A 15,252-nucleotide genomic window follows, 5' to 3' on the forward strand; every position below is an offset into this window, starting at 1 on the left:
AGATAATGGTTTCCACTTTCCAATGATGTAGCCACGGTCACAGGAAACAAAACCCTTACTCGAACCACTCGATGTCTATGAAGAGTGCGGTCTAGCTCACGAGCTCATACATGAGATACGAGCATCCAAATTATTATCTCAGTGAACTTGTCCATATTTCGGTTACATGACGGATCACGAATGTGTCAGCCCAAACTTTTTGCAAGTAGCTATCATATGCTAGGTTTCTTTCTTACTCAATATTAATATTACTCTACTCCATCTTCCCAGTTAACTATCCATAGACAGCTGATACAAAGGCCAATTATATTATCTTGAGTTTAATACGGTAAATCGTTAAGCAAACAAAAACAACAAGGAGATCCAAAATATGTGAACAGAACAGTTTGATGTTAAAACTTAGTTTTGGTTTTGTTTTTCGTTGTTCTCGTGAAAAGGAGCGTAGTAGTAATAGGAGGAAATGGCTCGAACGTCATTTTCAAACTTTCTTTTAACAACAACTCCAGCATTAATTACCCAAACAGTTTTGTTACAAAACATTTAAAAGACAGACAGCAGCAAATAGCAACAAATGTTTGGTTTTTATTGCCTTTTTGTGTACCTAATCCATTTTTAAAATAAGGGAGGATTACTATACTAGGTCATAAATAGTGGTTTATTACTAGAATGTTACATGCCATCGTAATTAAAAGCCACATAGGAAAAAGAGTGTTAAAAGGGAGCTGTTTTTGGAGAGAAAATGTCCCGTCAAACCATAAGTCTACCATTATAGTGACGGTAGAGTTAGTAGAAATTGGTAGAGTTAGAGAACAGATTTATGGTTTTACTTAGATTTATGTGGTAGATTGAAGTAGAGTGGCAGTAGAGATATATTTATATGAGAGAATTAAAACACTAGTAGAGTTACGCGGCAGAGATATAAATAGTTATGGTAGAGTTAGTAAAATCCATAGAGTTTTGAGGTAGAGTAAGTATCAGCCGTAAACTTAACTTTATTGGTGGTAGAGTAAGCAAGAAAAAGATTCTTAGAGTTATGGTCAAAATAGAGATAGGCGACAGACTTAATTGTAGTAGTGGTAAAGTAAGAAGATAGAATTGAGTTATATGGCAGACTAATAAATAGTGACAACAGAGTTATTGTTGATGATAGAGTTATTGTCGAGAATAGAGTTTTTGAATTGTGTTGTGATAGAGTTAAGGCTTACTAAAATAGGTTAAAATTCATAGACTTAGCGTTTAGTGTAGTGATAGAGTTTGTAATTGGTAGAGATTTAAGAAATTTAAGTCAACATTAGAAATTAATTTTTTAGGTTAAATGAGATTACCTAAATGGTGAAAAGACAAAATTGCCCTAAGCTAAGAGATACCTGAATTTGTACAAAGTTGGATATGTATGTATTGGTAAAGTGTTGATGGAGATCACTATGATTGCAATTTTTTTGTATGGCCTAAGGATTAGCTAATACTTATCTTCATGATCTAAAAATAAACCATGTTATTTTCATTTGCATGGTTCGTATGTCCATGTTCTAATGGAGTTTGAGGCAATTGACTTGTCGGTTTATAAACGTCATCAAGACAATTGGATATATGCACAATAACTCTAATGGTGGTATGAAGCTACTCAAAAGGTAGATGAAGAGCAAAATAATAATTTTATAAATTTCAAAACAACAATAGGATGTTCTAATTATCCAACAATACAAATAGAGGTATACAACAAGACTATAATTCACTAGAGCTAACATAACATGTGATTGTTGTTATTAAATCCTAAGTATCCAAATCCATATTTTAGTCTCCGAGGGTCTTCTTTGGTAACTTATTACTCACCTACACAAAACACTTGCACTGTAACCTGAGAAATCATCAAAAGCCAAACAAACAAGTGAGAAATCTTTTAAATTATCACTATATACAAGAACCAAGAAGGGACAAACTGTATACAATAAACTCCCAATGGAAAGGCAAAATCATTAAACCAAGTAATCATCAATTTGATAACCGTATAGTGTATCATACAGTCTCTATGACTTCATTCACATATATGGATTCAAAACTAGAAGCTTTTTCACTTTCCAATTACTTAAACAGAGGCAATGAAGCCATAAAGCTACTAAATTCGTCTGTCTTGATGGCGAGTACAAACAGAGTACCAAAACAACCCAGAAAATTATGGAACTTGGTGGAAAGATTCACAACAGACATATTAAGCCACAGAAAAGAACAGATCTTGATTTAGGTTTACGGTTTTAAAGTTATGACCAAATTCCCAATACATAAGCAAAATTATGGAAATTGGTGGAAAGATTCACAACACAAAGAGCGATCAGGAGACTCAGAATCAGAAGTAAGAGGTGGTCTATGAACATTGGAAGAAGCTCTGACATGATCATATCTACATCTACTCCCGTAAAAGCATATCCCTTTTTGGTAGAATGTGCAAACCTAATTTTACATAACAAAACAAGTTAACTAAAATTTTGAGACTCAAAATTCAAAACCCGCATTAAAGAAGAAAGAAAGAAACAATCTTGAGAAGAGATTACATTACATTATTCGGCGGATCCTTAGAGTCATGAGAAAATTCACAATTTTCCCCTTTCAAGCACGAGCCACGGACAAAGAACTTCACAGTATCCTAAAACGAAAAGGGATAAAGAAATCAATTGAACCCTCCACAGAAACCAAACCAGCTTCAAAAAGCATCGACCTTTACACCAATACAAAAGAAAAAACACAAAATTGAAGAGGTAGAGTTAGGATGAATCGAGAAGTTTGGGATGTACCTGTCGGAGGACATATGGGGATTGTGTGGAGAGAAAGAAGCGGGCGCTTCCACCACACACCACCGCGGGCTGGAGCTCGAGAGAGAAAAGAGAACTAGGTCTAATCTTTTTTTTTTATCATGGTTTATATTTGTTTTTTTTTTAATATATATTTAAGTTTTTTTAAACCAAAAATTAATTCATAATGGCACTTATATAATAATAAGATTATAAAGGTGGTTATATGTCTTTTTCCAACAAATATGTATTACTCTAGTAAGTGAAACGATTAAGGACCTACTCTAATAATAAACCATGATTTATGTACGGTGTGATCCGTTGGACATAAATCCAATTTTAAAATTTTTTGGATTCTTTCGAGTTTTTTTTTCCTCTTCGTGGCGATATCAAGATGTCACTGTGTCGGGATATTTTATCTGTCTTGTCCGTCCGGAAAATAAATATCCCCGAAAATATTTTGAANTCAATCCTTTTTTTTTTTCTCTCCACTCGGATCAACCCGCCGACTTGGCTTCTTATATTTAAAGTGAGTCGTGTATCGACTCCAATGATACTATAGTTCTGTACCATTATGGCAGAGAATTCGGGTAAAATGTGCACTTCCTCAAGAATGAAAAAAAAGCGATCTACTTTCATTTCGTATTTTGTCTTAAATTTTTGGACTCCTCGATACTACTAGTCTAGTAATTTTTTCTTAAAATAATGTATTGGTGTCTTATATTAATGATAAGTCAGAAATGTGCAGTGTAATAATATATGAAAAACCGAGTTTCAAAATATTTCGTTTCGAAGTGCACTTTCTCTAGCTCTATAGCTCTCACCTGTTTGGTCGAATCTCTCTGACCACTTACGTAAAAAAGCTCATTTGCATTAATGTTTCGACCGTTTCACGTTTATTATTAATTATCGAAAAGCATATAAAATTGAGGGATTTTGTCATTTTGAATCATATATGAATAGTAATGGTTACAATCAACCCGGTTCGGTTAAGGTTAATAAACCTAGACTATGATTATTGGTAAGTCTAAAAACTTACAATGGTGATATTTATGCAAAAGATGAGAAGAAAATATCAACCAAAAGATCTATGATTAGTTAGGCTTGTTAGATTTCTTAGCATAAGTTTTTTATCCATAATAAGTCGCGTTATCTACTTAATATTAAAAATTAAAAAATAGAAAAAATGTTATTGTTTTTACACATCTCATGATGCCACTAGAAGATATATGCAAATCATATTATTTGCCTAAATAATTTAAGAGATGTATAAAAAAATTTAATACAGTACAACCTCTATAAATTAATACTCTTTAAATTAATATTCGCTATAAATTAATAAATTCTTCCAGTTTTAAGTTGGTCCAGGGTAAAAAATAACAAATTTCGATAAAATAATAAGATAATAATTTTTTTAGGATTCCGATATAAAAATATGTCTCATCAATATCATAAATTAATAATCAAATAAACTAATATATATATATATATATATATATCTAAGAAAATCTAGTGATATATGACTTTATTGTTGTTTGTCTATTCTTGAATTTTTATTCTGATTGGAGTTCATCTCTAATTTTTTTTCGTTGGTGTATTTTCAAATAGCATCCAAAAATTATAAAGAGTGTTAGATGCAATAATTGCTTATTTACATATAACTAGTTCTAAAAGTACTGCAATAATTTTGTCGACTTTATCATTACTATGAAGAATAGTTGTAGCAGTTTCTTTTAAACTCTAAACATCTAACATTTATCATTTTTACCTAGATAATTTATTAAATAATTGACATTCATCCTATTACGATAGCCAAGATTATAAATTAAGAAAATTCTTTGAAAATGTGAATGATAACAAAAGTATTTTATTTTGTAATAGAAAATTTTAAAGTTATGGAAATGAAAGAATATCTTCATAAATTAATAAAATATGATTAAATTATCTATAAATTAAAACTTCTATAAATTAATAAAATTTTATTGTCCCGACTTTATTAATTTATAGAGGTTTTACTGTGCAGATATCATTGTAAAGAATGTTTTTTTTTTGTTTTCTTATAATTTTAATCCATTTTTAACCATATACCAAAATACAAAAAAAAAAGATTTTACGATAATATTTGATCAATTATAAAAGGATGTTAAAGAATAAAATTAAAAAAATATTATTTGCCTATTTAATAGATTCTAAATAGTAAACATATTCCACAAGTGGAAGTCCCCTTGGCCCAATGGTTGGTTTAGGGTTCATTAATGTTTCTACACCAGGAGGTATGGGGTTCGAGCCCCGGATAAAGCGATTTATTAATTGTGCAGATTAATGGAGGCAAATTTACAGAAAATCTCCAGTGATGCACAATTATCGCCGTTCGCCGTGATTCTATATACACATGAAAGTGAGCATAGAGAAGGAAGGTGACCAACAAGAGCATGAAGCAGGAGAGCAAGAGTGTTTGTAGTGAATCTAATAGGGTCGGAAGGAATTGTCCATGGTAGAATCATATGTAATTGTTCTCATAATTTGCAATCAATAATAAATCCAGACGATAAAAAAAAACATATTCCACAAAAGATAATCAATCTTTTTTTTTTTTTTTTCCTCTCACAACACTGGTATGATCATTGATATCCAACTGAACCACGAACGAGCCTAAACCAAAACAATCAAGAACACCGACATTAAACCAGTTCGGTTCTCAAACTACAGTAAAACCTCTATAAATTAATAAGGTCGGGACCACGATATTTTATTAATTTATAAAGGTTTTAATTTATCGATAAATTAATAATTATTAATTTATGAAGAGATTTTTATTTTCATAGTTTTCAATATTTTCGATTAAAAATAAGATATTTTTGTTATAATTCACACTTTTATATTTCTTAATTTATAATTTTGGCTATCGTAATAGGATTGATGTCAATAGTTTACTAGATTATCAAAGTGAAAATGATAAATGTTTAAAAGCTCATAGTTTAGAAGAAACTATTGTTACTATTCTTCATGATGAAGTCATAGAAGATATTACAGTATCTTTATAACCAATTACACGTAAAGAAGCAACTACCGTGTGTAAGATGCACTACAATTTTTGGATACAATTTGAGAAAACAACACAAAAAGTTTTTGATGCAACGAGAAAGATTATAGAAAAGCTCCGACAAGAATGCAAATTTAAGAATAGGCAAACAACAATAGAGCTATATTTCACTAAATTTTCTTATATATAGATATATTTAGTTTATATCATTATTAATTTATGATATTGATGCGACTATATTTTTACATGAGACTTGAAAAAAAAATATTATCTTATTATTTTATTAAATTGTGTCATTTTTTACATTAGTTCAACTCAAAAAAATTTATTAATTTATAGCGAATATTAATTTAAAGAATATTAATTTATGTATATTTTATAGTGTCTCTCTCTGGCAGTCTCTCTTTACCTTTCTCTTATTTTTGCATCACTTTCCCTCTCATTCTTTCTTTCTTATCTCTCTCTCTCTCCTTCATTGCCTCGTGACTGCAACCAAATCACTTTTAAAAACCCGCCGCACTTCTCATGAGTCTTCTTCTTCTTCTTATAGTTCATCATCATCACCGTCGTTAACTGTATAAAACATATCTCCTCCGGCCGATCTTCAACTCCGCCATGCGCTCGCCGCATGGTTTCCGTAACGGCGGCGAATCTCCGACATCCCGGGACCGAACTCACTTCCACTCAACCGTCACAGCTCAGAAACTCCGCCGATTCAACTCCTTAATATTCCTCCTCCGCCTCGCTTCTTTCTCCTTCTCCCTCGCCTCCGCCGTCTTCATGCTCACCAATTCCCGCGGCTCCGGTTCTCCTCACTGGTACGATTTCGACGCTTTCAGGTTCGACTCTTCTTCTTCTCACTCTTAAATTTTTTTGAAAACCATGAGCGAATCTATCTCGAAATTGAAGATCAGAATCGGGAGTTTTAAAATTGCAGATTCGTGTTTGTGGCAAACGCGATCGTGGCGTTATATTCAGTGTTTGAAATGGGAACTTGCGTTTGGGAATTCTCAAGAGAAACCACCTTATGGCCTGAAGCTTTCCAGGTCTGGTTCGATTTTGGCCATGACCAGGTAACTAACTACACTCAATTTCAATTTTCTTTTTAAAAGCTTTTTAAAGTCGTCATTAAAGTAAAACATGTTTTCAATCATTGCTTCTAATTATTTTATTCTTTAAGTTGATCTCCCTTAAATTTAATTAATTAATTGTGTAATGTTTATAATAATTAAGTTGTAATATGTTCAAATTGGGGCAGGTGTTCTCGTACCTATTGCTATCGGCAGGATCGGCAGCAGCAGCATTGGCTAGAACGATGAGGGGAGGTGACACATGTACGGCTAACAAAGCCTTTTGTTTGCAGTCTGATGTAGCCATTGGTTTAGGCTTTGCTGCTTTTCTCTTCTTAGCTTTCTCTTCTTGCTTCTCTGGTTTTCGCGTTGCTTGTTTCCTTATTACTGGCTCTCGTTTTCACCTTTACTGATGATAGATTCTTTAATGATAATAATAACATAGAGTCGTTTTGTTTTCATGGAGTTTGTTGATTCATGTGTTTAATACACTTTACCATCAAGGAGAGATATAAAAAAGTATAGAATCAAAACTATATATGAAGANAAATTGGGCAGGTGTTCTCGTACCTATTGCTATCGGCAGGATCGGCAGCAGCAGCATTGGCTAGAACGATGAGGGGAGGTGACACATGTACGGCTAACAAAGCCTTTTGTTTGCAGTCTGATGTAGCCATTGGTTTAGGCTTTGCTGCTTTTCTCTTCTTAGCTTTCTCTTCTTGCTTCTCTGGTTTTCGCGTTGCTTGTTTCCTTATTACTGGCTCTCGTTTTCACCTTTACTGATGATAGATTCTTTAATGATAATAATAACATAGAGTCGTTTTGTTTTCATGGAGTTTGTTGATTCATGTGTTTAATACACTTTACCATCAAGGAGAGATATAAAAAAGTATAGAATCAAAACTATATATGAAGAGCTTCTCCATTCACCAAAATTGTTAGATCTAAGCTTCAGCTACAGTCGGAGTTTGCTCTACCTTGACCTTGGCTTTTCCGGTTTTCTTACCAACCTTTGGCTTCTTCTCCTCTTCTTCTTTCTCTGGATTCAGCTCTATCCTTGCAAATACGGGACTCGCTTGCTCCATTACTTGTCCTCCCTTTAGCCCTCCCCATTTGGTGTCATTCTAAAATAAATAAAACCGCTAAATCATGAAGTTTTTTGTTCAACGGCACTAAAAATCAGGTGTTGGAAATGATGATTTCTTACCCAGGTTATGCTATTATATTGATCAAGTGAATAGCCCAGCTGTGAATATATCCTCAGGCTTAAGCAAGGCGCAACGGGGGATAGCGCAACCGCTATAATTCTCATTACTTCCAGTATTATCACCAGATCCTGTAGTTATTATAGGCAGGTAACAAGTCACTAACCTGATATTATTCTCTAACCATCAAATTGGTAACAAAATCCTTTGTTTTGTTATGAAGTATAGTATAATTAGGGAAAGCAGATAAAGACCTTGGCTGCAGCTTCAGCTGAGACACCACCTTGTTTGAACAGGAACCAAGGTGCTCGTTGATCCATGTAGGTATTTCCCGCATTTCCAATCTCTAACACAGCTTCACACGCCGATGATAGTGACAGACTTTCATAGTTTGTCCTAGCCTTTTCAACCTTTTTAAGAGAAGAATGGTACAATTTGAGAAGGAAGGATTGACTTAACGAAGCCATTTGAGATGCAAAAATGCATAGAGAAGTCAAAGATTTCATTTTGGAACTTTACCAGCTTCTCCACTGTGTCTTTCAAAGGAACTCCTTCAGCTGCAATAGTCGAGTCTACCACTAATGTGGACTCACAGTTCTTCTTAAGAAGTCCAAGAGTACGGTTAAGGAGATTTCCTGAAGAGAGATACATTATTGAACAGATTTCAAAAGACTGGACAACCACCTAAGAATTAGTTTTAGTAGATTGAAAAAAACACCTATTGTGTTGGCGAGATGAGCATTGACAATTTTTATAAAGCGGTCTTCTGAATAGTCCCCATCATTTCCAAATTCCACCTCTCGAAGGAAGAAGTACCTGACAGCATCTGGCCCAAATTTCTGAACCAACTCAAAAGGTTCTAGAGTATTTCCCAACGATTTTCCCATTTTCATTCCATCCTATTATTTGATAACCATGGGGATATCAGAAAATCAATAATCCAGTATTCCACTTACATGTAAGCATGAGTGAAGGAAGTTGGAAAGAACTAGAGAACTCCAACACTGAACAGGGAATATGCAGCATCAAGGTTTTTTTTGGTTCTATACCTTTGTTAGAAACCCATGGCCAAACACCATCTTGGGAAGGTTGAGACCAGCAGACATAAGCATGGCGGGCCAGTAGACGGCATGAAATCGAAGAATATCCTGCAGAAAAAATGAACTTATCAAATATACAAATAGAAAGTCATGAATTTGGTAACACATGTGTAAAGAAGGTTGTACTTCTGGACGTCATCCAGAATAGATATAAGCAAGAAACAAACAGTTCTCTCCTAATCATTTAACTATACTGTTTCATTACATTTCACTGAACCAAAAAAAAATACAAAGAACCAACAATTACATTTTATGATCACAGGATTGTTATTCTTTCCAGCAAATCCCAGTTAGAAACACATATTGAAGGTGAACCAGATTAATATCACAAGAGTCCATAATGTGTCTAAGCTAACCTTTCCGATCAAATGCAATGAAGCAGGCCAGCCTAATGAAAGAGCAGTTTCTAGATTTTGTTGCTCATTGTCCTCTGTTAGAGCTGATATGTAACTGTAATAAAAGAGAAAAGAATCGACGTTAAAATTAAATCTCACAGTTTGATACAAAAGTTATAAGTTAATAATGAAGAATCAAGCAGTAACATAAATAGTTCTCTAGTACAAAAGAAAGGATATATACCCGAGTAGAGCATCAAACCAAACATATATGGTTTGTTTATCGTCGTCAGGAACAGGAATTCCCCAGTCTACTAATGCTCGAGAAATGGAAAAATCCCTTAAGCCACTCTTTATCCAACTTTGAACCTATAAAAGAGCCTATTAGAAGAAGGATTAAGATAGACTGCGGTATACTAAAAGAAAAAGTCTCTATTTTGTTCTGAATACTCTGTATCACCAAAGGTCCACAAGCACTACATGAATGCTACAAGGACGAGTACCTCATTTAGACGATACGAAGGTTGCACAAAACGAGGATTCTGGGACAAAATATCTTCAAGAGGTTTCTGATATTTCGATAAAGCAAAGAAGTAGTTATCTTCTTTCCTTGCAACACATGGAGCTTGGTGGACAGGGCAACAATTGTTTTCAAGCAACTCTTTCTCATCCTAGAGAATTCAAAACCAAAACAAACCTATAAAACTTTGTTCCACACACAGAAAAGAAAGTATATATATATATATATCTTTCCTCAATTCAAACCTTATATTCCTCGCAGTTAACACAGTAAAGTCCTTCATAATCAGCTCTGTATATATCACCGTTTGCGAAAACCCGAGCATAGAACTCTTTAACGATTGCTTCATGCTTAGGATCAGTAGTTCTAATGAACTTGTCATAAGCTATATCAAGATCTTTCCAAAGAGCTCTATAAGATTGAGAAATAAGATCACAATGCTCAGCAGGGTTACGTCCATTAGCAGCTGCCGATGTAGCTATCTTCTCACCATGTTCATCTGTTCCTGTGATAAAGATAACCTTCTTGCCAAGCAGCCTCTACACAATCAACAACAACAACCACAAAATCAATCCTTTGATTTCTCCAAAAAAAAAGATAAAAATTGAAACTTTGAAAAGTCAGAGAGAGAGTGATTGAGAGAAGCACACCTGGAAACGAGCAATTGAATCAGCGGCGATAGTGGTGTAAGCACTACCCATGTGAGGAGGGGCATTAACGTAATAAAGAGGAGTGGTGAGGACAAATGTTTCAGCTCCATCGACGCCATTTTCCTGACTTCCGAGGCTGGAGGAAGTGCAGTAGAGGGCTCTTTTACCGGATAAAGATTGAAGCTTTTTGGAAAATCTGAAGGTGTTTCTAGAATAGAATGCTTTTGTATTAAGAGGAGTGTTGAAAGGGTTTAACAAAGAGAGGGCGTTATGTAGCGAAGTGTTCAACCTCGCCGCCATTGATAAAATGACCTTCACCGGAGAAGAAGAAGAAGAATCAGATGAAGGAGAGAGAGAGAGAGAGACTGGCAAAATTTGGAGCGCAATTTAGGTCATTGGTTCGGTTTAATCGGTAAGCGATGACGAGAAATTAAACCAAAATCCGGTTATTAATAAATTTCAGATTAATTTGTTTATTACCAAACAAACCGATGGAAAAGAGACATAACCGGGTTAGGCTTATAAATTCTCTCTCCGAGATTTTTTGGTAATCGCTTTGAGAAAGGTTGATCAGTCTGAGCCCTAATCTCTCTCTCGTTTCTTGTATCGCAACCAAGAAGACAACATGGAAGAACTGGCAGGTGTAACTCCCGGGGAATTCGGGGGAAACCTAAAACGGGAACTCAAGAAGCTCTTTCCTCCCGCTAGTGCGCAACTCTCGATTGTTGCGTCCAAAGGTCAACATCGTATATATGGAGATTATCAATGGTTTGTTGCTCCATCTTTTTTTCTCGTTTAACCTTAATGGAATATTTTTCAGTTTCATGACTCAATTCTTGTTTGCTTTTTTTGCAGTAACGATGTACTGCACATGTTGTCGCCAAAACCTTTCCGGTCCCATTCTGCTCAAGCTACTGGACAGGTTTGTTTGTTGGTTAGGTCTTTTCCATGCTCTATTATGGTCGTGTAGTAGTAGATTCTTGTTAACTCTTTTTATTTTGTTTTTTCTCACATAGCACTTTGTTTCAAATTTCCCTGCCTCTGAGATGGTGAAATCATGCTCTGTTACTGGATCTGGATTTATCAATTTTGTTATATCAGATGATTATATCGCCAAGGTACTAACTCACTCTTGTTTATTTGCTCACTTGTTCTACATATGATCATATCTTACATAATTTTTTTTTTGTCTATATCCAAGCAGAGCATTGAGAATATGCTAATCAATGGAATTGACACATGGGCGCCTACTCTTCCGGTTAAGAGAGCAGTTGTTGATTTTTACTCTCCCAACGTTGCAGAAGACATGCACGTTGGTCATCTAAGATCACCTATCATCGGTGACACCATTGCTCGATTGCTCGAGTACTCAAAGGTTCATGTTCTACGCAGAAACAATGTTGGTGACTGGGAAACAAATGTAAGCTACTTTTTCTTCCCTCCAACTGATTTCTTCATTGTCTTTTTTGTTTCTTATCAAACGAATGTAAATTGCCTACTTTGCTTCCTCCCTTACAGGCTGGTATGCTAATCGAGTACCTCTTTGAGGTATATCCTGGTGCAGTTAGTGAGTCTGTGACAACAATTGGTCATATTCAGGTCAGCTGCCTTACTTCATATGGACGGACTCTCAAGCTTTACACTTCTTTTTTTTATTGTACCAAATGTTGCTCTTTATGTGAAAGTCCAAAAGCAATTCAGTTTCTAACTTTAGATGTCATCTGATAGTTTTCTTACTTCCACTCAAAAATAAAATTTGACGAGGATCCTCACTTTAGAAAAAAGGCACGACGTGCTGTGGTCCGTCTTCAGGTATAACCCGAATCACTTTTGCGTTTTTTATGTTTGGCACTTGGCAGTGTCTCAGTATGCAGCTTCAGAATCTTACTTACTATCATGTCTCTTTGTTTATGTCTTTTTTTGTTTTTGGCGTTTCTTCTGTGCAGGGTGGAGATCCTGTTTACGCCAAAGCTTGGGCTAAGATTTGTGAAATCAGTCGAGCCGAGTCTACCAAGATTATTCAGCAACTCCAAGTTGAGGTTGAAGAAAAGGTATAAGAAATAGCTGGACCTTTACTATATTTTCTTAAGTAGAATGGAAAGAGAGATACATCGATGGGTTAACTAATGGAAAATACTTTGATTCATGACAGGGAGAAAGCTTTTACAAACCTTACATTTCTAACATGATTGAGGAATTGACCATTAAGGGGTTGGTTGAAGAAATTGATGGTGCTCGTGTTATATCCATCGAAGGCTCGAAGAAACCACTCATGCTTGTCAAGAGAGATGGTGGTTTTACCTATAGCACAACAGATATGGCTGCTCTTTGGTGAGTTAACTTACTAGTCTATATATATATCTACCTCATATATTTTGACTTTTTGTGTCGTAATTGTAATATGAACTTGCATATTATGTAAAAATCTTCTTGGCTCAGGTATCGGCTTAATGAAGAGAAAGCTGAGTGGATCATTTATGTGACAGATGCTGGCCAGCATAACCACTTTGATAAGTTATTCAAAGTAGGTTTGATGAATATATTAGTTTTATTTAAGGTCTGGTCGATTTGTGGGAATGTTATGTCGGTCGTGACTGTGGTTTTCCTATTACTCTCTGAATCAGGCTGCCAGAAAAGCAGGATGGCTTCCAACCAATGATACAACTTACCCTAGAGTTAGCCATGTTGGTTTTGGTGTAGTCCTTGGAAGAAATGGCAGGCGGTTTAATAGTTGGTATGCTTATAATTTTCGTCTAGCTGATTTGCTAGATATGGCCAAGTATTACAGTAAAAGGGCCCTTCTAGAGCGTGGTATATTACTTTAATTTGTATATAACTTTGTGTCTGGATTTTGTTGAAATCTGTTCGCTTGTTCTGTTATTACGTGGTCTAACTCGTCCCTCACATGTTCTTCTCTGGTTAGGCAAGGACAAAGAATGGACACTCGAGGAAATGGACGAAACAGCTGAGGCAGTTGGATACAGTACGATGAAGTAAGTATCATCTCTATTATTACTGCTGGTGATACTGAATTATACATCTAACTTGTGGTGTTGTTTAATTTTTTCTTTTCAAGGTTTGCTGACCTGAAGAACAACAGATTGGCAAGTTATTGTTTCAGCTATGATCAAATGCTTTGTGACAAGGTACTGGAATTTGAAAGCTAGTCTACATATTTGCTGTATGGAGTCATCTGCACATGCTTATTGAATAATTTGATCATATGTCATGAGCAGGGGAAAACAGCTTTTTACCTCTTTACGCCCATGCTCGGATCTGCGCAATCATCCAAAAGTCAGGCAAAGACATAGATGAGCTGAAAAAGGTATGGTAGCAGCATGAAACTTAATTCTTCTTATCATTGTTCATCTTTTGATCTTCTGTTCGTCATCTTGGCTGCACTTGAACTTCCTGTTGTCATTTTTAAAGCTCTGTGTATGATATGTGTGTTTACCTACCAAGTCTGTGTATTGCACTTATTTTATTGCAGGAAGGAAAGCTAGCATTGGATCATGCAGACGAACGGGCACTAGGGCTTCACCTACTTCGGTTTTCCGAGGTAGGACACATGCTGATTATATAGTGTTACTTTCATATTCGATTTATTTTTTTCTTAGTAACAATTGCCAATCCATGTGTGTGCATAATTTGCAGACGGTTGAGGAAGCGTGCACTAAACTGTTACCGAACGTGCTCTGCGATTACCTATACGGCTTATCCGAACAGTTCTCCAGATTCTACAACAATTGTCAGGTAAGCATCCTCAAAGTTCCTGCTTTTCTATTTAGCCTAATCAAAAACCCTCCACCACTAATCAATAATTCATCTTTCTCTTGAACATTTTTTAAAAAAAGGTCATTGGTTCAGCAGAGGAGACAAGCCGTCTCCTACTTTGTGAAGCAACGAGAATAGTCATGCGGAAATGCTTCCACCTACTTGGCATCACCCCTGTTTATAAGCTTTGATAAAACGAGTCAAAATGGCAAAAGCGTTTCTGTCCGTTTCGAGAAAAATGTCACAAATGTATTGTCCAAAATTCATCCAATGATATATTGAAACGTATACATATGGTTCATCCAATGATATATGAACACGCGAAAAATGCATGTTCCAATCGCTTAAGAAATACGCCACTTTGACCATCCGAGAAAACTGGACTTGGACAAAAAGACAGATTCTTTTGGAACGGCGTTTTACACATGTTGGGCCAAAAAAAAAATATGTTTTATTATAATTTTGTTACTTTCACATTTGTTTAGAAAAATATAGAGGAAAGAGTAAAAAGATGATTCACATTGTTGACTTGTTAAATCCATATAAGGATTATAAAAATTCAGTAAATCATTACAACATTCTATTTTCCATTCTAGAGAGTAGATAGAGAGTTTTTCAAACTATGGTATAAGTTTGACAAAATCTTCCAAAGAAAAATCTTCATATTATCATTAAGTATATATATTAATTTCCTTAACACATAGACCTAAACATATTTTCATATTTACATAAATAGAACAATAATGGCGTTATCATTGTTGTATCCAAA

General features: G+C 35.0%; 2 protein-coding genes and 1 long non-coding RNA gene across 4 annotated transcripts; 1 reads left to right on the top strand and 2 right to left on the bottom strand.

Annotated features, from left to right (window-relative positions):
- LOC104781419 lies at positions 1,637-2,924 on the bottom strand. Of its 2 annotated transcripts, XR_766908.1 has the most exons (4): positions 2,790-2,924; positions 2,555-2,641; positions 2,319-2,448; positions 1,637-1,858 (listed from the first exon to the last, which is right to left on the bottom strand). It is a non-coding gene; the product is annotated as an uncharacterized LOC104781419 (long non-coding RNA). The 2 variants fall into 2 exon arrangements; XR_766907.2 differs by lacking the exon at positions 1,637-1,858 and having other exon boundaries at positions 2,051-2,448.
- Positions 6,245-7,360, top strand: LOC104781422 (CASP-like protein 4C1). The gene is made up of 3 exons (XM_010506092.2): positions 6,245-6,668; positions 6,767-6,902; positions 7,088-7,360. Exons 1-3 carry the CDS (start codon positions 6,445-6,447, stop codon positions 7,310-7,312), a joined length of 585 nt encoding a protein of 194 aa, XP_010504394.1. The 5' UTR covers positions 6,245-6,444; the 3' UTR covers positions 7,313-7,360.
- LOC104781421 (methionine--tRNA ligase, chloroplastic/mitochondrial) lies at positions 7,664-11,094 on the bottom strand. Its single transcript, XM_010506091.2, has 11 exons — positions 10,710-11,094; positions 10,305-10,598; positions 10,043-10,210; positions 9,784-9,908; positions 9,561-9,654; positions 9,154-9,252; positions 8,823-9,003; positions 8,624-8,739; positions 8,359-8,514; positions 8,107-8,235; positions 7,664-8,023 (listed from the first exon to the last, which is right to left on the bottom strand). Exons 1-11 carry the CDS (start codon positions 11,007-11,009, stop codon positions 7,844-7,846), a joined length of 1,842 nt encoding a protein of 613 aa, XP_010504393.1. The 5' UTR covers positions 11,010-11,094; the 3' UTR covers positions 7,664-7,843.

Source organism: Camelina sativa, chromosome 4 (genome assembly GCF_000633955.1).
Source record: "Camelina sativa cultivar DH55 chromosome 4, Cs, whole genome shotgun sequence".
In the NCBI taxonomy this organism is placed as follows: domain Eukaryota; kingdom Viridiplantae; phylum Streptophyta; class Magnoliopsida; order Brassicales; family Brassicaceae; genus Camelina; species Camelina sativa.